The 22,161-nt window shown below is 36.7% G+C and overlaps 1 protein-coding gene across 10 annotated transcripts in view; it reads right to left on the reverse strand.

Annotated features, from left to right (window-relative positions):
- Positions 1–22,161, reverse strand: part of TRPC4 (transient receptor potential cation channel subfamily C member 4) — a 210,748-nt gene that overhangs the window by 17,975 nt on the left and 170,612 nt on the right. For all 10 annotated transcript variants that reach the window (XM_070520570.1, XM_070520568.1, XM_070520575.1 and 7 more), the window contains 3 exons: positions 21,380–21,519; positions 10,666–10,979; positions 2,783–2,978 (listed from right to left, as the gene is read on the reverse strand). In XM_070520570.1, the coding sequence (XP_070376671.1) occupies positions 2,783–2,978; positions 10,666–10,979; positions 21,380–21,519 (650 nt within the window). The remainder of the gene's footprint in view (positions 1–2,782; positions 2,979–10,665; positions 10,980–21,379; positions 21,520–22,161) is intronic.

The following is a 22,161-nucleotide window of genomic DNA, read 5'->3' on the forward strand; positions in this document are numbered from 1 at the left end:
CTGATTTAAGCAGAAAATCTGGGAAGTAGGAGGTGGTAGAAACTAAACATACATGCATTTTAAGAATTCAAAGCAGTTCATTTTAACCCAATAATATTATAAGAAAGGAGCTCAGATTTTAGAGTAGAAGAATAACTGTAGACTATGCTTTATTCTAATATGCCTACATTGCTATGTGCTAATGAATGCATTTGATATATATACATTTCTACTCTGAACAATATCGATTTTAATCTAGACACAGGACAGATTGTGCTTTCCAAAGGAATCACCATATCTAGAAAATGCATGGTCTTCATTGTTGCTTAGCAAATGTTTGATTGGATGGATTGATCGATAGATGGAAGCACAGAAGCTACAGGTTCCCTCCCCTTTTCTCTCCTCTTCCTCTCCTTCTCTCTCCCTCCATCTTCCCTCTCTTTTTTTCTAAACAAACATACGGATTCTGCATTGATGAAGAAAAGTATATATGGTTTGCTGTAGTCATGGAGAATGCGACTCAGCAGAATTGTCTCAAGGTTAATAAAAAGGCAGTCACTTAGAGAAAATGTTGGCCTGTGAGTAGCTTCTGCTCCTTCTGATTCTTTGATTCTCAATGAGTCACAAATTAAGGATTACCCTGACCTCATTATGTTCTCTTACTACTATCACAAAGCAGACTCTTCCTTTGTTCATGGCTTGGGATTCTGAGAGGGTCTGTAACAAGGTCTGGAGTGGTTAGAAAATCCAGAGGTGAAAAGTTGTAGGTTGGTGATGACTAAAGCTATCTTTTGCCCCCACCTTCTAACTCTTAGTCAATATTGAAAAGTTAATTTAGGTATTTCCTTTTCTAGGAAGCCTGCCCTGACTCCCAACAATGTCAGCTGCCTCCTACCCCCAGCCCACATCATGGTCCTCTTTGCTGTACTTTCACCACATTCCAAAATTTCTTTTCTCAATATTGAAATTATTTGTTGTTTTTTTTTTTTTTTTTTACCACTACTACATAAGTTTTTTCTTGAGAGCAAGAACTTCATTGTTCTGTGTGCCCCTAAAATCAGGCATATGGCTGGCATACATCAGATGCATGATAAACATTCAATCAATGAACAAATGAGTGAGTGAGAAGCAGGCTTTAGATATGGCCTGCCGGATTGCTTTTGCCTTTCAACTAAATTTTCCTCTTTTTTCATGCTTTACCCTAAAGCTGTGAGTTAGGGGTAGTAAGGCAAAAAGAGAAAGCCCTTAGGACAAATTCTGCTGGTGAAAATCAAATACTTGGCTTGTTCATGCTTCAAAGTGGCATCATGCATGGGATGCTGGGGGGTACACCTGTTTCAGGTTCTCAGTGCCTGCTCTCCTCTCAGGTAGTTATAGAGTTTGGGCTAAACAAAAATAGAGAATGGAAGAGCATTCTCACCTTTGTAAGAAGTAACCTAGAAAGTTATACCCCACAAAGAAACAAAAAGAAAATGTTATAGTATTCTTGAATCGTGTTCTCTTCTTGACAAAATCAGTATATTGAATGTTTTCTAGGATCAAAATTGTATATACAGCTTCTCTGAATATAGGTTGATAATTAGAGGCTTTCTAATATTTTTGGAAAGTGGTCTGGAAAAGAGAATCCATTTTGGAAATGTGTTGACTAGAAGAATACAGAACTTCCGAAGCAAATACATAGGGACTATCTTTAAAAATTCAGATGTGTAAGATGCTTAAATGAAGGTCCGCACATTCAGATATTCACATCAAGATCTTAGAACCTAGTTATTTCCAGTAGGAGCACTTTAGTCTGTGATTCAGTAAATAAAAATAATGCATTCTTATGTTTTATGCAGTTTTCATCTGTGACAGGTGTCTTGCCTTCATAAAGACAGCTTAAGTAAAATTCAGAATGCTGCTTCTCAAAATAACAATAATAGCACTCCAGAGGTTTAACAATAGATTCAAAGATGCAATATAATTGTAGTTATTTATGGAGAAAATGGGCAGCCTATAATTATGCGTATAAAATACTACTTGTCTAAGGTATAAATATGGAAGACTTAAGAAATATATTTCATTCCATTATGGGTTTGCTTTGTCACTATTGCTATTGGCCATTACCATATATCACTAGTATGTAAGTTCAAGGGGATAAAGGGCTTTGCCTTTCTTGTTCGTAGCTGTATTTATAGTTCCTAGAACAGTACCTGGCAACAGAGAAAGTACTCAATAAGAATTTGCTGAATGAATGAATAAATAAATTAAGCTAAGTTGTCTGGATTCCAGAGTTTCAAATAAACACATATGCTATTGTATATTCTGCTACAGAATTCAGGCTTACTGCTACATTGCTTTTTTCAAGACTTTAAGAGACTGAAAATCCTGTGACTTTTTCCCTCAGACTCCCCTCTGAGCTATCTTTTGTATCTTGCCAAGTTGGCATGAGTTTCCTTATATCAAGATTGTAAGTTAAATGGACAAAGACAATGAAAAGCCCAAAAGGCACTGCATAGAGAGGAGTTGTCTGTTCATAATTCATACCTCACCTACTGCTTGCCGTAGCCAATGACTGCCTGGCAAGGGAGATGCAGTTTCTTTTATAACCATGTATAATATGGCAAAACTAAATTAGCACATAGCCAAATATGGTGTAATACTGCTTAGAAACTTCAAATTAACCATTTATGTTATATTTCTGATCTGTTTCATTAATAGTCAATTATAGACCTTATTTCCAATGATGATAGGATGTAGTATACCTAGGAACAACACATTCGAGGGGGGGAATATGGAAATAAAATAAAGTTATTCAACTTACAGCAATAAGTTGGTAAGAATTATTCATCATAGCTATTAACATGTTGAGTAGGACAACCAGAGAGATGACATTGTACGTCCCAAACATGGTGGCACCAACAAACTCAGTGAATTCATGCTGTGCTTTGACATTGGTCACATATAAATTGATGAGCCCAAATATTGACCAAAATAGGGACTGGAGTGTCTCAAATAACCTGGAATAAAGATAAAAATGACGCTAATGGCTATATTCATAGAACCATCATACAATAAGATGTAACAATAGAATCTGACTTACTATCATGTATATTTGATTAATTTAAAAATACATATGAATAGTAAAATAATATGTCAGGGCAATTATAAAATTAAACATCATAGAGGTTGGCCCGGTGGCACAGCAGCTAAGTTCACACGTTCCGCCTTGGTGGCCTGGGGTTTGGCGGTTCAGATCCAGGGTGCGGACACGGCACTGCTTGGCAAGCCATGCTGTGGTAGGTGTCCCACATATAAAGTAGAGGAAGATGGGCACGGATGTTAGCTCAGGGCCAGACTTCCTCAGCAAAAAGAGGAGGATTGGCAGCAGAGGTTAGCTCAGGGCTAATCTTACACACACACACTCACACACACACCCACACACACAAAATTAAACATAATAAAAAGAATTAAAGAAAATTGTTTTCACCATACTAGCACCAATGGTGTACTTAATTTTCCCAAGAGCTTTGAAAACTGCAGTCAGTTACCTAAGGCAGGGATGCTGAGTCTGACCCACAGCCTGTTTTCGTACGGCCCCTGAGTTAAGAATGGCTTTTGTTTTTTCAAAAGGTTGGAAAAAAACTCAAAAGAAGAGTGATATTTTGTGACATGTGAAAATTATATAAATTCATATTTCAATGTCCATAAATAAAGTATTATTGAAACTCAGCTACAGTCATTCATTTATGCATCGTTTATGTTTTCTTTTGTGTTATACTGGCAGAAGTGAGCAGTTGTAATGGAGAACACATGGCCCACAAAGCCTAAAATATTTATTATCTATCCTTCTCATGGAAACTTTGCCGACCCCTGTCCTAGGGCACTGAGTGATAGTTAATAAATGACAGATTCTTAAGCTAAGTCTTTGAAAAATGTCAGTACTTTTTCATAGTTTTGCTTTTGGTTTAAAATTAAATGGATTAAATAGAGGATTAAAAATAATGTTATCATTATGGATTTCTACGTTTGCAATTAAATTTGCACACAGTGAATCCTATAAAGGTAAAGAGTCCCAGAATGCCTAGAAAATAAAGTTTGCTATTTTTTATATTTAAGGGAACATTTTATTCATTCCTACCAATGAATGAACTCTGTTGATTTTATTGAAAGTAAAGTTTCCTTAACTTACTCCAAGAAATGGGATAAGATGAAGAGTGTCTGAACCCAAATGAAGAATTGCTTCTTTCAGCAGGACCATTAGACCACCTTGATACAATGTAATAAAGACAACAGAACTCTTATACACTTTAACATATGGTTGCAATAAGACTAGTTCAATTATATTGTAAAAACAAAACAAGAACCCTCTCATGCCTGGCATGGTGGCTACGGAGGTAGGATTTCAGTCTTTAGGGTGGTTAGCATTAGTTTGGAATCATGTTGTGGGACCAAGTCAATCATGTTTTCCAGCAGCTCCCAGACCCAGGGACATTGTTAAACATACACACTTTTATCAGAGGTGGTCCTTAAGTAGGTCTCCAGAGCCCCCGGCCCAGAACCTCAATGGATTAGATAAATCATGGTCAACTGACTCAAGGAAGAGCCAAGTCATAGCAGGCCAGCGGACAACGGCATGGCCTATTGTGAAAAGATGAGCCTAAACAATCAGATTTCCTCTCCAAGAAAGTTTATCTTAGAAATATCCTGAGAACAAGGTAGTTGCCAAAAAGGATGAAATGAAAGGAGCTATGACGTAGAGTCAGGATCAGTGGAATTATATGAAGCCAAAGGTGTGAGACAGCACAAACTAAAAAGCAGAGAATTGAGGATAAATAAGTCAGATAATAAGAAAACTGAAGAGAATATACACGGAGTAGTCGAATCACGGTAACATGGTTCTCAGAGTGAAAAATCCTGTGGCCCAGCACTATGTCAGCTCTGCTTTTCCTGAAGCCAGGGCGTGCTAAAACCAATCTTTGCTCAGAGGATCAAAGGGCTGTAATCCTGTTCACAATTCTTGTAGCAAACTCCTGTTACTTGAAACAATCCGTGAATTTCTGGTCTGTATAACCAAGAGAATCTAACTAAGGATGCCTTAATTTGCGTTCAGGACTTCTTTTTTCAAATTTATCACTTTTTTAAAAAGAGTAACCAGTTTTATATTTTTAATTGCATAACTAAATTGTAATTATAGGATAGGAAATTTACTTGTTTGTTCATTTTGCTAGAGTTGTTCAACAATGGAACAAAATATCACAAAGTGGTAAGGGAGCTGATCTGATCAACTTCAATTAGATGGTGACTCACAAGCAGGGATGGGCAATATGTGAGGAGCTGACCATGTCTTCTTAAAGGGCAATCCAGATGTCAGATTCTAACCATATCAGGGAAAGTTTAATCTAATTCATTCGTCCTAGACAAAGGCCACTAAAAGCTACTCTTTGAAAACTTTCTCAAGAAAAAAGTAAATTTGACCCAAGGCCATGAGTTCTTTATTTTTAGTGACTTTAAGGGCAATTTCTAAAATTAATGATGATGCTATTTGGATTTAACATGAAATGCTTTTGTTCTTTCTAAATAGTGTATATTCTTACTGTGAGTATACAAATATGATTCAGCTAGTTTTCTCTCGACATCAGCAACAGTTCAGAGAGAGCTGAAGTTATAATATAAGTGATATAATAAATTATATAAAATTTTGCCACATACATCCCATAACAGTTGTTTCCTTAAATAAAAACAGTCATATAGAATAAATAATTTGTTATGGTTAAATAATTTTGATTTACTTCTGTCTAAATAAGAACTACTAATTATTAGGGAATATTAGTAAACCCTTTGGCAAAATTACATTTTAATTAGAATTTGAAAAGGAGAAAATTCAAAGTAAGATGACATTTTGTGATTAACTCTGGATTTCATTCTTATTTTTGTTTTCTTTTCCTTTTTTCAGTGGAATGAATCAGAAGTGAGATTTGCAGAATAGTTCCACTTAACTAAAATATATTTAATTCTTCGATGAATTAAGACCCTGGTATCGAGACCTTGTTGTTTCTAAGTTAATTATTTTTTATCACATGGATTTTAAAAAATCAATCTAGGTTTATATTTCTAGGCTGTTGCTTCTAGAAATATTTTCATAATTAGTGATTCCCAAATCTATTGATAACCACATTGCCCACAATTGAAGAGTCATTAGCTGTAGCACATCTGAGACTGCTTTTAAGTGACATCTATTTTCCTAATTCTATGGTGTGATAAGGCCTGAAAACTTTCCAGAATAATGCCACACTAAATTAAATGACACTTAGCATAAAACCCTGTTTGAAGACTAAAACCGGGCAATTTGTATGGAGTGAGGCTACAGTTTTGCCTTCCTAAAGATGATATTTTGTCTCTTGATGATTTCTCAATTGCTACTTTTAAAAATTACTTTGTTCCCTAGTTAAATACTTACAACTAGAGAAAGCAAACAAGTAAAAAGGTAATGAATTGTACAATTGAGATTTCCTTTTATCCCTTGAGACTAAAACTATGAGGAAACATAAATTACTACAAGATGCATCTGCATATTTTATTCTTAGTTGATAAGGAATAATGTAATACTAAAACAAATAAAGTATGTTCTTAATTGGCCAGTTCTAATTATGTGGAACACAGTGCCAATAATTATAAAAGGGCTTTTCTTAATCAGACATTTGTCACAAAGCCCATGGCCTTATCTTCATAGGAGAGCCACTTACTCAGAGACTGTTAGCTTAAAAATGTGTGTAGAATAATTTTGGTGACTAAATGTTTGGTTTCCTTTAGTGACATGTGGTTCTTCCCGTGTTAAAGAAGAAAGAACATGCAAGTGTGAAAACAGCAGGAAGAAGGGTCCATGTGCTGGTGGGAAAATGCACAGAGAGACTAGAAGACATAGTCCACAGTCTGTGCCCCCTAGGAGCTCCTGGTCATCAGGGGGTCAGGAAAGGCATCCTGGAAAAAGTACATCTGAGGTAGGTTTTGGAAAATAGAACAAAATTTTGCAAGTGGGGCAGAACAGGGCATTCTAGGATGAGAGAAGATTATGACATGTTTGAGGATTGATAACCTATTAGAAAATATTGAAGAGTAAAATATTCTTGAAGAATGGAGAAAGGTGAGGCTTGAAAAGGAACCAAGAGGCAAATCATTGAAGGACCTGGTATGTCAAGCTAAGGAATTGGGCTGTATCCAGTAAGGAACAAGAAAACATTTCGACACTTAAAACAGAAGATTGTCAGGATTTCGGTTCAGAAAGATCATTTGGGCAACAGGATGGAAAACATATAAAGGAAGGCAGAGCCCAGGGGCAGGGGGACTTGGACTTAGGTGTGGGCAGTGAGCAAGGGGAGATAACAACAAGATAGTCAAGAGCAGGAATAGACTGCGTGTGGAGGGGGTGGGGTTAAAGAGGATCTAGTATTAAATATCTGGGTGGGTTTTGGCGGCATTGACTAGGAACAAGAGTTGAGGAAGAGGAAGAAGTTTTGAGAGAGACTTTGACTAGCTTTCTTTGTTTGGGTTTAAATTTTTAGGAGATATGCATGGAGAGGTGTCCAAAAGGCAGTTGGACCTACAGATCTTGGGGAGAGAGATCTGTGCTAATGAAATGGGTATAGGAGTCATCTCTTAGACAAACTGGGCCAAATCCATAAGCATAGATGAGTTTCACAGGGTCTCAGGATAGTTGCTAAAGCAGATCACTATTTAAAAGCAATAACTGAAATATAATTATCAGAGGAAAGTAAGAAAAATTAGAGAAGAAATAAGTGAACAGTAAAAACACAGTAACTTTAAAATTAAAGGAGGACAAGATTTCAAAAATGAAAGTGATAAAGAGGGTGAAATGATGCAGACACAAAAAATAAGATATAAAGAGATCAATGTCCATTGACAGCAGTGATATGGAAGCTCTAGATATTTTCTAGAGTAGTTTTAGTGGAGTGATGGAAGCAGAGGCCAAACTGCAACTGGATGAAGAATGAATAGAAAGACCAATAAAACAAGGTATCTTGTCTCGACTTCTTTTCAGTGTTGCTTGGAGGAAAGGAAGGAGGGAGACAGGAGTGGTAGCTACTCCCACCCCTGGGAAACTCAGGGTTCAGGTACATTTGTTCCTTGAGTGAAGGAGAAAAAGAGAGGAACCATGTGAGATGCAGGTGAGAAATAATACTCTACTACTACCAATGAAAAGCAGAAGAGTAGCTAACATTTTTTTTTATCACATTATATGACAGGCCCTATGTTAGCTATTTTACATGAATTATTGTGCTTTTTAATCCTCATATAGAATAAGATCTCTGAGATGGTGGGTAGTAAAAAAAAAGAGCTGGAAATTTATGGAAGTTACAGAAGTAAAAAAAGAAAATTGAAGACCCACAAAAACACAGAAATAAGCTGTACAGTGAGCGGGAGCCCCGAGGGCATCACTGGACATCCCTTCACAGTGATTGACAGCCATTAGGCTGAAACAGGGTCATCAAGGGACAGTTAACTCATACCTGTCTAGTGCATTCTGCATATTCGAGTGCTTAATAAAACTAGGAGTTAATAATCTATTTTTTAGTTTTTGAATAACTTCAAACAAAAAATAAATTTTTGCTTGCCAATTTACATTTCATTATCTGGAAAAAAAATTCAGGTAGAACACCTGATTTATTTGGGTTGAATGATTTGGGTTATAATATTTAAGACATGCAATTATCTGTTGCTTTCATAATAATAGCTGAAATCATTGGTATGGATACACAAAACTAATACATAATCCAAGCAATTCAGTATATTTGCTTTTAGAATACAATTTATATAAGACATTTTGCATCAGATTCTCTAGCCATACTCTTAAAATTAGTTTGTAATATGTAATCATTTACCATGAAACCAGGAACAGGGCAAGGGGATTCCTGGAAATCTTAGAGATCATAAATTAAGATGGGGTTAGGTATAACCTGGTTAACTGCAGATGAATCAGATGTCTGAAAAGGGCTTGGGTCTTGGAACCAGAGCTGTTCCCTGAATTCAAGAAGACCTGGGAGGAAACTCAGTTCTAGGTACTGTGTGGAAGTTCTTTCTGCAAGACGAAGCATGGAATCAGGATAGGGCAACAGACATAGATGGGGTGGTCTTGGCAAGCAGTTTGCATCAGGGCACACAGTAAAGAGTCACAAGGGAGCTGTGAAAGACTGAGTGTGCAAATTTCTCCATCAGAAATCCAGTAAGCCAGTCAGCAGACTGACAATTTCCAGGAAGTTTGTTCGAGGCAGAATTTAGTCTATGAGAGGAGAGGTTGTGGGATCTGACCATTGTAAATCTCTAGTCCTAGTTCCTAAGGGCAAATTACGAAGTCAGGGATCATGAATGAGTGGGGAAAGATGTTAAGTTCAGATATCAAAACTGAGACACAGTCCAAGGCCATGCTTGTCATGAGGATGTTGCCATAAAGGGTTTCATTGACTCTCTCCTGTCCAGGGTCAGAAAATAGCATGAAGAAGATGACAAGCCTGAGTAAGCTGGTCGAGCTGGAGAACTGCTGTTTAAGCACAGAGGAATAAAGAGGCTGGGAGCAAGAGACGAAATGACAAGGGCAAGCTGGGATGACTTTCTGTTTCTTTATGATTCATGGTTTGTCTCAAATATACTTCCGAGAAGATGTGAGTCAGTTAAGGCTGAGATTAAAATTTCATGTGCAAATAAACAGAGGATGATTAACTAAAATGGAGTTTTAAATATTCAGATCAACGATAAAACAGGTACAGAATTGAACCTACAAGGATATTTTAACCATAAGTCATTTAGTTTCAGTGAAGTTATCAATTTCCTCCTGCTTGAGAAATTACTGTACTCTCTTATATTACATAAAATTCTGTAATGGCCCATGAATAGAGTCTGAATTTTAAAGTCACCTACAAAATGACCATGTTTTCACATGTAGTGACTGTGCAGAGTAGAGTTACTGTGTAACTTCTTCACTCATCTGCTAATTAACTGTTTATCACAGTTGTCGGTTTATCACAGTAGGAAGGAAATGGACATGTATGTAGAGGTATATTCCATGAGGACTGTGTGAGCTTCACACATAGTGGTCATAAACCTGTGCTGTCAGCAAACCTGGTTGTGAGAATCACCAGAGGCTGACACTGGAGGAGGCTCGTTGCTCATCAGGTGTAAGGGCACAGAGAGCTTTGTGTGCATAGTAATAATGGCCTCCATTAGCCTTGGGGTTCTATTTGGATTATTTCTTCATGCTTAGATTTTTGTGTAGGGAACTAGAGAATGAAAGAGACATGTGCAGGGACTTTAGTATCTGCAAAACACATGAGGAAATGTTGACAAGCACTTGGATTTTCTGACATGATTGGTTTCGTATATATTCTATCTTTTAATGTACTTGTAAGCTGCCAATAGGGCACAGGTTCCCTTTTTATTCCACATTTTAAAACAGTATATATAGTTTTCCTTCATATGAGGTTGTTTAAAAGAAAAGACCATTTTACTAAAACTTAAAGGTACGGGATGTTTTTTTAATGTCAGAAAGATCCATTTGTGTTCAAAGCCATGTTAATTCTGTTTCTTGCATTAAGCATAATTTTCTTTGCAACCACTTGTCACAGTTGAAATTCATAACATAATACACTCTAAATTCTGCACAACGTTACCAGTGGAAATGTCTGCTCGACTTACGTTGAAAATGCATTATTCTGCTTTTCACATCGTATGCCTTTGCAGCTTAACCCTTTCGTTTCTTCATAATAGAAGTATAGTTGATTCAGGCCATTTGCAAATGCTAGCAACACAAGGCAGTATATGAATAGAAACTTCAAAATGTCCAGGAGCATTCTTCCCAGGGATATTTGCAGAGGCCCCAGGTGAGAATTTGCGGTAAATAGTGAGATCAGGCGCAGAGAACTGAAGATGTTTGCAATGGCAAATAAAGCTTCAGCCACCAAAGTGGGGTGCCACATGTCCCAAGATTCTCGTGGATTAAGAGCACTGTACTGGAGAAAAGAGAGAAACAAAGGGAAAATGAAACAAACATGTATATATGAGGATGTCAAGTTCAGGCCAGGATGCTTTTTCAGGTAGATCCAGCCTATTGTCAGGAAACTCACGTCCTCCATGGTGGTGGCAGCATTACTAACCTATACAAACATAAGAATTTATGAAAGTAGTTTATAATTGATGAACTTTAATCAAAGTGGCCTTCCTGGCCTGGCCTTGTCATTGTGTTCTTTGTTAATATGTGAATTACATCTTTCCTTGACCTTTCTAATGGAACTTTAAAAAAAGAAAAGGAAAATGTTACGTGGGAAAAAGCATCTGATTTTATATTACGAAAAGATAGCAACATCATAATAACAAAAAAAGCTACTTTATAAAGGAAAACTACTAAATTTTCAACAAAATAATCAATAGCCTTACTTACTATATTTGACAAACTTGCCTATTCTAGAGGAAAGCACGTAGGATACAAATTACATATAAATGAGTGGAAGTAGTGGTTTGTTCCTTTGGAAATAATAATGATCAATATGGGCATAACTATTAGTGTTTTGTACTTGTTACATCGTAAATAAAATCTAACTTAGAAATCATCCTGGAAGCCAACGAATTGCTAACTTTATATTTAATAGGTAGAAAATGTGATATTTATCTGAACATTCCTTAATCAGATAAAATATGTGACTTGAGAAAAAAATATTTGCTACATTAAACTTTGGCCAGCAATTATTTAAAAAGTAAGACTTAATTAAAATGTCTGCTTTGAACTATCTTGATATTATTCAGCTATATAAAGAGCACAAAGAAATTTATCCTTTGTACTATTGAGGTAAATTGTATTCTTTTTTTTAAAAAAAGGGTCAAATATGCTCTTTCAAATATTGCATTTTAAAAATCTGTATAAGAATTGAGCAATAAGTTGAATTCTCTTCTTCATACACATCGCTAAAAATACGTCTAGACAATTGCATCTTTGTCCTAATGGTCATGTCAGAAAAAAACTTTTACTTCTGTGTGAGTCTCATCAGAATATTTCCATTCTTTTTATATTGCATTTTATACCAAAGACCTTTACAGATGTTATTTCCCTTGAAACTAATAGATAGTATTTTTTAATCTCCCTGAGGAGAAAATACATCATAAGCTCCTGATTTCGTTCAACCCTCAGACTCTTGCTTGAGTGACAATTTAAAACAATCAGATTTGAACTAGAAGGAAATTATTTTCTATTTTTAAATCCTGATAACTGTTCTTGAATATTCGCATGCATAGCTTTAGCACAAAATAGCTAATGATTGAAGATACGGAAAAAAAATAAAAATTTAAGATTTTTTTTGTTGTTCATTATAACAAGTATCAGAGTGAGGTTTGGTGGTAGCAAACACAACCTAATTCTCTCCATTCAGCCCACCCTTATATTTTGCCACCTTCCGCCAAAGACTAAGATCACACTCACCTTCCTTTTCTCACTTCTTTGGAAAGACACACATATTTAAGTAGAGAACATATTCTCCTCTGTTGATGGCTAATTACATATTTCTCTCTTTTGTTAACCTAATGTGGCTTAGGGCCACATCTCAAAATATACACAATATGAAACAGTAAGCATTCTTAAGGATGTGATCATTTTCTTGGAATTTTTCACAACATTTAACACAATGCCTGTATGTAATAGATGCTCAAGAAACGTTTTCTCCCATCAAATATTCATAGTCCAGTGAGGACGACAAGGACAACTAATTATAATGAGAACAATACCAGATATTAACACAAAGTGCTTTGGGAAAAGAAACGAGAAAGTGATAAATTCTGTCTGGAGCTGATGGGGCCAGGATGGATGGAGTTATATGTTGATGGAGCTTTAACGGTCCTCTGATGTTATCAAATCTAGTGGAGATGCTGTTCCTTACTCTAGTTTTCACAGCCAGTCGAGGCAGTTGGATGTAGAATCCATCATCACACGGTGCTTGACTTCAGCTCTGTTATTGACTTACTGTACTTCAGAACCCTTCTCAGCAAATTATCTCAGCTGGGACTCACAAAATCATAAGAGGAAGGTTTTCCATTTTACACATCAGGAGATGCTAGATTCTGCCCCAGGATAATGACCCAAGTCTGCTTCAGAGTGTAGCTTCTGGTAATTGTTGGGAAATAATGCTCCACAAATATGTTTCCATTTATGCATAGTCAGGGCTTCCTGAGCAAAACATTGCTGGCATCTGGGTTAAAGGATGGCAAACAAGCCTTGGAAGTTAAAGATAGAGAACTCCTGAGAGAGTTAGAAACGTCTCCCCTGGAGCCATCTGCTTATACTCTAAGGATAATAAACCTAGGGGCCTCTGTTTCCCCAGAGAAAATTTGTTTACTTTAGAAATTTAAAGTCTTTCCTCCTTCTCCAGGGGGAAGATGGGCATCTGGCACAGCTGCACTAGAGAAGCTCTGAGATTCATAAATTCCCGGTTCCTCTCCTGTGGGACAGATTCCTGTATGAGGGGGACATGTGGCTCTCATCTGTCACCCTGTGGGGGATTAGGACATGGTGACCGATGCTAAGATCGTTTATAAGTAAATAATTTGTCTATTCTCTGACCCAGAAGTCTCGTTTCCTATCGGGAATAAATAGAGATATAAACATTTAGTTATCTCTTGATTTCATTCTTTTAAATTTTGCTTTTCATTTTTTCCCCTGTCGTTCACATATACATTTGCTTAGGTTTTTAAATACAGGCATTGTTTTACAAAGCAAATTTTAAAATTCTCACAAACCATGGTGTTCTTTACATTTGTAAAGAAAAATTGTAATTCTTCAGTTATTAAAGGTATTTTTCACACCTGTAATTAGGAATTAAAAGATTAACTTGAATTAAAAATTTTCCTTTGGCTCTATTTTCTAAAAAGTATCCACAAAATCTATATTCTGCCTTTACTTTCGCATGTTGCCTCCACCCATTTGTGCTGCCTCGTCTCAGCAGCCTTTGCAGGTTCCTCTTTCCCTCCTGCCCCTTAAAGGTTGAGTTTGTTCCTCCAGCCTCTTCTCTTCTCATTCTACCTATTCTCCCTGGATGTTTTCCATGCTTTCAACTGTCAGTTATGCGCTGATGACTCTCAATTCTGCGGCTCCAGCCCAGACTCCTCACTTTACAGTCATCTTTTACATTCCACTGCCTTGTTGACTTTTCTGCTTGGATATCTCACAGGCATCTCAAACTCACAGGCCAAAAATGAAACTCATCATCTTTTCATCCTCAAACTCGTTCTCCATGTATGCTTTCTCATCTTAGTGAATGGCAGCAAATCACCCAAGGCAGAATTGGAGGTTGATCCTAGAGTCTTCTTTCCAAATTCTCAGTCTCTAAACTCAAATCTTGTATGTATTACTTTCTCCTCCTTATTCGTATCTTCTCTGTCTTAAAAGAGTTCCTCTACTTCCCAGAGAAATTACTAGAATATGCTGCTAACTGCTCTCCCTGCCTTGAACCTTATCTGTACAATCATCTATTTCCTCCAGAATCATCTTTCAAAAGGGCCAATCAGGGGCCGGCCTGGCGGTGTAGTGGTTAAGTTCACATGCTCTGCTTTGGCAGCCTGAGGTTCATGGGTTCAGATCCTGGGTGCGGACCCAGCACCATTCATCAAGCCACACTGTGGCAGCATCCCACATAAAATAGAGTACGATTGGCATGGATGTTAGCTCCTCAACAATCTTTCTGAAGCAAAAAGAGGAAGATTGGCAACAGGTGTTAGCTCCGGGCCACTCTTCCTCACACACAAAAAAAGGGCCAATCAGACTATCACACATTTTGCTTAATGTTCTTCAATGATTCTGCATTGTCCTCAAGATGAAATTCTGATTTCTCAACAATTCATGGAATTTGAGTCTTGACTTCCTTTTGAGAAGGTCCTGCCACTTGTCCCTAATGAGGTACTCAATGCTCTATCTCAAACCTTTAGTAGTGGTAATTCCCCTAATTACCCCCACATTCTTACCAAAATGCCTTTCTATTGACACCAGGCCTTTGTCTAGAATGGATTTAAGTGCTAATTATTTTGATTCTCCAGCTATTACTTATTCATAAAATATATGTTGTGTGCTTACTCTCTGTCATGCACTATCCTCAGGGTGCATAATCTTGATCAGACAAGATAAAGTTCATGTCATATGGGTTTACAAAATCGTGAAGAAGACAGACATTAAACAATGCTAATCCTTCCTTTGAGAAGGACACTCTGACTGAAGGTGAGTAGACACTAAGATCCTGCTGACCAGAGCCTGTAGCTCCATGTTGTAGAATAATCCTTTAGAGAGAGAGAGAGAGACACCAAGAGCTACCTTCACACCTTTAACCTTTCTAGGACCACCAATTCCTGCTTTCCTTTTTCTCTCAAGTATTTGCTTTCTAGGCTTTCTACCACAGTTTGGTTTTGCCCTAAGCCTTCATTTCTATTCAGATTCTTTTTAAGAGAACTGCTCCTTTTGCAGACTATAAGATAGCATATTTGTGTTTGTACTACTTGCCAGTTTTCCACATAGGGAGGTTCGTCTAATGATTTTAGTTACTGGACATCTAGTAGAGTGCTTTATATATGATAGGAGCTCAAAAAGCATTCTAGGGCGAAGAATCATAGACATATTCAAAAGCATAGTTGTCAAAAAGGGGGATCACTTGTAGAAATGTAAGTATCTTAATGTAGCTGGAATACAAAAATTTTGGGAATAGTGATGAGTCTGAGAAGAAGTTGGAGCCAGGTCACGAAGATCTTAGCAGAAGCGTTAAGAGAAGAAGATGAATTAAACCATAATGTTGGGTCATAAGTTCCTTGAATATAAGAAAATATATATCAGTTCATCTTTATGTCCTCTATGGTCTCTGATGCATACTTATAAAAGTCAAGTAATGAATCAAAGTAAGTAAAAATTAAATTGATGCAAACTGAAAATATTTGTCATATGAGATTAAGAAGAAAATGTATACATACTGGTTTTAATGTCTGATTGATAGAGTGAAAACCTTTCCCTTTCTATAAATTGGTTAGATAATTAGTGAAAGATAGAAAGAAGGCATTTGATCTTCTCCTGTGGTAGATAATACTAGATTAAACAATTAGGATTCAAATCTATAGTTCTTGGCCATAAAACTAAAGAATATTTAGAAAACTGCATAATTTGGAGAGTACACTACAGTTACAGCATTTGTGAAATGGAAACAATATTTGCCACCTTTCTAGCTGATACAACTAGGAAGGATCAATGAGATGTATACTTAGAATTATTTAGAAGAATGCTGCTATGAAAAAAATCCATCATTACTGTCAAAATAAATGTTCTTATTCATAATAATTTTGATTTTTGAAAATATTATTTAAATTACACAGTGGAAGGGGCATAGAAAATTAATCATTTCTGTCAAAAGTCTGAAGATAAATATAAGACATACATTGTACATATGGAGCAAGGGCTAGGCAATATTTAGGGGAAAACCAGCCCTAAGGAAGTTAAAGTAACATTTTATAATTGTGCCCAGGCATCAAGCAGCTCTGGATTCACACTTCATACACAGTGAGAAGAATAAATGACTGACACACCTTCCTCTAGAGAATTAGGAGCAAATTAAAAAAAAAAAAGCAACAATCCATGAGCTGTGAAATGGTAATGATCAAGGTATACTAAGAAGCACCACAAAGCCTTGCGTGTAAGGGGGAGAATACTGGGTCACACATCCCTCTGTGCTGTCTTGGCCTATACAATACAATGCTGTGGCATTGCACATGTAGGGGAGGAAGACATTTCCTCTTCCCAAATGTGGGTTCGTCTGACCGGAGAACGAATTAAATTCACATGAGACAGAATAGCAAGAGAAAATTAAACAAAGCTTTATGAGGAACAATGGCCCGGGGCCTTTCTTCCCGAAGGAAGAAAGGGCACTGAAGAAGTGGGGTGCACAGAGTGGTTATATACCCCCAAACAGGGTGTTTCACATGTGATTGAAATGTCCCTCCCACAATAGTCACAAGATTGCCCTGTCGGCACAGTGCTTGATGGACACAGCAGGAGGCAAGTCTATTGTCTTGAGCTGGGTGGTCACAGGTGAGGTCAGCAATCAGTTCCTAGCCTAAGGAAAGATGCTTAATCCTTAAAGAAATGCCAACAGTTGGAAGGGGGAGGGAAGTCGGTTACAGGAGGTTACCAGACAAGCACAATAAAATGCAGTTTTAAGTCCTTGCCTTTGGCATCGATTAAGAGTTTCTAGAGAGAAGGTCATCTCCTTTCTTCTTCCTGGTACAGAGAGGGAGTCACCTTTTACAGATAGAGATTTACCTTACAAATGTAAATGTGTCCTAACAAAGGGCAAGTTCCATTCCTCAGAGCCTCCTTCCCTGTCCCAGTTTATCAAAAGCAATCAGCCTCAAATAATCCTGATGCCAAAGAGACATATCTTGGGGTGGCCATTTCCAGGTCCCTACACACATGAAACTCAAAACCAACTACGGAGTGCTTATATTAACCTCTATTCTATGGCATTAAATATATTGCTTAATTTAATCTTCACAAACATTCTATGGGATTTGATTATTAATTTCCTTTTACAGATAAGAAAATTGAGGCATAGATTAAGTAACTTGCCCCCAATCACACACATAGGAAGTGGTATAGGCAGTACTCATACCAAATGCAGATCAGAGCCCAAACCATGGGCTGGGTTAAAAGGGCCCCATTTTTGTATATTTTAAAAAGATACTCCCTCCTGGTGGATGAATTGAAAAGGATGAAATAATTAAGCAAGGTGGCCCTCTGTCAGACCTGTTCTAAAAGGTTTTTACAACCTTTTAAAAGATTCTCTCTCTGGACAGACCAATTACAGAAAGATTTCCCATTCAGTGAGCTGACAGTTTTTTTTTTTTTGGCTTGGATCCATAGTTTGGCCAGAAAGACCTGGGCTGGATTTTCACTCACATTGATGGCCCCTCAGACAGGAGGAAGAACCTGCACCATGCCAGGAGAGATCCCAGTTATAACTCTTCATAATCTTGCCTGCACTACAATAGGCGAACTTACTATTTACCAGGAAGCTGTATCAGGATGACTCCATCCACCCCATACTTCATAATTAATAAATCATCTACCTTGTGGGTCTTACTTCCTAATTTTTTGTCAAGTCCAACCTTCTATTAGCTTCCCCTGTGTCCACTGCTCCACTTTAGGCATTCATCATCACTGGACTCATTCCATGTTTAAATTTCATTAATGACTCCTCTCCATTTATAGGGTAAACTGCAAATTCTATAGCAGCAAGTGGAAGGTCCTTTCCGTCCCTTCTCTGTCCCTGTTTCCTGGATCATCCCTTATAGATATTCATCTCCTTTACACACTCAGACTTTTGCACATTGTGTCTTTTCTCTCTGGAATGCTCATGCATGTTCATGAACACTTACTCTGCCCTCTGTATAATTCCAGGACGGTGCCAGTGAAGTTTAGCTCCTCCCTTGATGCTACGATAGCCCCTGATGTAGAACTTATCACACTGTAAGACCCTTAATTATATGCACTTCTCTTTCTCCACCTGACTGAACTGCTTTAAGGCAGGGACTATGTCTCAGGCATCTTTACATTCTCAGCAACCAGATCAAAAGCTGGTTTCTTAGTGTGCCCTCTTAAATTCTTATTGAGTGAATTAGCTGCCTCATTCATAGCATGGCTGTTTGCCTTATTTATAGCAGAGTCTATTTTTGTACGCAAAAAAGACAGCTTTTCCTAAAATACTAAGTAATGTTATTAAAATTAGCATGAAAATTGAATGATAGAACAAAAATAAGGTAAGGAGAGTGAGTCAACAAGTCAGCATGACATCACACACACATAAAGTAAGTGCTCTTCTGTTTTGACAGATAATAAAATTGAGGCCTGCATTAAATAACTTGCCCCAAATCACACAGGTTACACATGGTAAAGGTAAGTGTGAATCCAGAGCTCAAACTCTTTGTGAACTAAAATAAAGCAAATGAAGAGTCATAATAAATACATTACAAAAGGCAAGTCCAGAGGGCTCGTAGTATGTGAAGACAGAGGAGGAGACAGGAGTAAAAGATAAAGAAGAAAAACTAATAATGAGTGTTTATTCTGCAGCAGGCAGTTCAAATATACCTACTCATTTACTTCTCATACCAACAGCATAAGGTAGAAATGAATATTTTCCTTGTTTTTACAGACGAGACATAGAGAAGTGAAGAAACAGTTCAAGTTCACACAACTAGTAAGTGATGAAGGAAAGAACCAAGCCCAGGAAACCTGACTGAAGTGCCCGCCATTGAACGCTACCCATGCAACCCAAGCTTTAGTTACACAAACGCATTATTCCGAAGGAACATGTCATAGTTTATATTCACAATCATAGCTGAACTCCCCTAATCAAAGTGCATCAGCAAACTATACACTTCCTGCAGACTCCATGTGATTCACATCATCATCATCTAAGGTAATTTCTGTGTTCTTTTCCATCTCTTTCCCCCCCTTCTCCTTCTTCTTCATTACTTGGGGTGGGTGAGTTTAATTTTAAATATAAATTTTCCCTTGGTGTAGTATAAGGAACAATGTTTATATTTTACTATTAAAATAGATGTTGCACATGACGAATTTACAACTTTTTATGAAAATTCGAATCCCATATCTAAAAGCAAAAAATCCACAAGTATCCATTAATTTATGTAACTATACCCACTACACTATATGCAAGAGTTCTTATATATGAAAATATATATGCACTATAAGCAAACACCATGGAATGTAATACATACAAATATTATGTATTCTAGAACAAATATTATTGTAGACAAGAAATATATGAGACAGGTTCCTTTTAGAATTAATCCCAAACTTCTCTAGGCTGTTGAATAGAATTATATAGCCCACCATTCAAAGTCTTCCTTTAGACTAGCTACATTAGCATCACTTGGGAGTTTGTTAGAAATGCAAATTTAGGCCCTTCCCTAATACTTCTAATTTAGAATCTCCAGGGATGGAGAAAAGGAATCTGTGTTTTACCAAGCTCTCCACATGATTCTTATGCACTTGAAAGTTGAGAACTCTTATGGTCATATAATACTAGAATTTTATAACTGCAGGGGGCCACAAAAAACAGATATATGACTGTTTAGTATAGAGATGTCCAAAACAACTTTATAGATATATTTAAGGATCATAACAAAGGAAAGAGGAAGTGGACACATATGCACTTAAAACCAGACTGTCCATCTCCTATATACACGTATAACCTCTTCGGTTAAGACAGTACCTTCTGCTATCTTAATAAGGTCTTCAAGGCCATTGACCTCAATGAACATAGGAAAAATTACCAAATTATGTTTCCATTCTAAAAACATAGCTTGCCCTGTTTCTACCCATGAAATGGGTAGGAAACGATTTTTCCTAATATTTTGGTGAGTATTGGAAACATTTTAATTGAACAAATTCTGGAACCCATGGCCTTTCTAACTTTGGGGAATTTTGACCCTGTCATAGATGAACATCGCACAAGGAAGTGCAGGTCTTTTTTAAAAGAACTAGACAAAATGAGTAAGAGTTCACCTACATGTTAGCATTTTCTAGTTCAGATCACTAAATTGCATGAAGTATTCATGTAAAGTCCAATTAGACAGTCTTTATTTTTTACTAGTTCACTAATCATTTTGAAACAAAATTTTTAAAAAGGAAAAGGCAAGAGGGAAGAAAATGAAAGACAGGAAGGAGGAGATGATAATACATTGGTTTGAAAAAACATCCTCCAAAGTACAAAATAATCCCAATTGTCATTGCAGAACAAAAACGTTTTATGTAAATTATGTGGTTTGGGGTAAGATTGATGTTGTACAAAATCTGAAGGAGTAATGGGTGTGTAAGATTTCAGGCATTGTCATGTTGAATGGGATGAGGAGAAAGAAATTATATTCTGCTCTAACTATATCAAACTATATTAGTTTAAGCTGAAATAATAATTTCAATGCTTTGAAAGAGTAATATTTTGATCTATGTAATCTTATCGGTTAGTTATAATTAATAAAAATAGATTTTGGTTGCCAAAATTTAAATAGTATTTGAGGTAGAATTTCATTAGAAATGTAAAGGATTAGAAACTGGAGCAGCTGTTGTGAGTAATTTTGAGGCATCATTCAGTTTAGACGCAAGAAAATTGGGTGACAACTTCTAAGTGTATTAAAATTTGTCTTCTGACTATAAATCGTGTATTACCTATGTATTTTATACCTATCTGTGAATAAAGTCATGGGCTGATGAACATCACATCCAGATAACGTTCTAAGCAACATCATTAATAAACAATAGCAATTGAGGTATAGCAACATTTATCAGAACTTATGCTTTACCGACGACATAAACAATAGTTACCTTTACAAATGCAACGATTTTCAAGGAGATTGTTGCTAAGTATAGGGAGTTCATCACAAAATCCATTAGATTCCACCAATCATGGATGTAATCTTGAAGTCCGCCATCCCACATTTGTTTAATTTCTCCCCATATAAAACCTGCAATTATAGAAAGATTCATTGTAAGTGTGATTTTTCAATCAAACCACTAAAACAGAGATAGAGATATACAACTTAAGAATTAAAGGATCTTGGAGCTGTAAGAGACTAGATAGTTACACTAAATGCAACATCGATTTTTCTAGGTAGTAATATTGAGTCCCAGCCAGATTTCAAAACTTTCAGGACACTCAGCTAATTGTAGAGGTTGCTCTTAGGGCGGCTTCACTTTCTTTTATCAGTCTGATAAATTCGTAAGAATGTGCAATTTTTGAATCAAACTGCAATTCCTCTATGACTATATATTTTTCTCATGAAAATATCATAGCATTTACTTGTAAACAAATACTTTAAGACATGTTTCCTCCAAGTCCAAATGACTCAAGATTGATGAGAAAACAGTGTGTCTAGTGAGCATAACTCACTTACTACCCTTAAGCAGGGTACTTTGTTGTGCTTTTGTGACCAATTAGCACCTTCAGAGATCTGAGTTCAGTTCTGGACAAAAGACAAAAGACAGTTATAACATTCATATTGCTTCATTAAAATACCTCATGTCTAGCAATAGCTTTAGAGCTACATCCAGGGAAAATAAAAATCCTTTTATTTTATTACGCTAATATTTCTAATCAAAAATGTTTT

The sequence above is a fragment of the Equus asinus genome, chromosome 11 (genome assembly GCF_041296235.1).
Source record: "Equus asinus isolate D_3611 breed Donkey chromosome 11, EquAss-T2T_v2, whole genome shotgun sequence".
NCBI classification, from domain to species: Eukaryota; Metazoa; Chordata; class Mammalia; order Perissodactyla; family Equidae; genus Equus; species Equus asinus.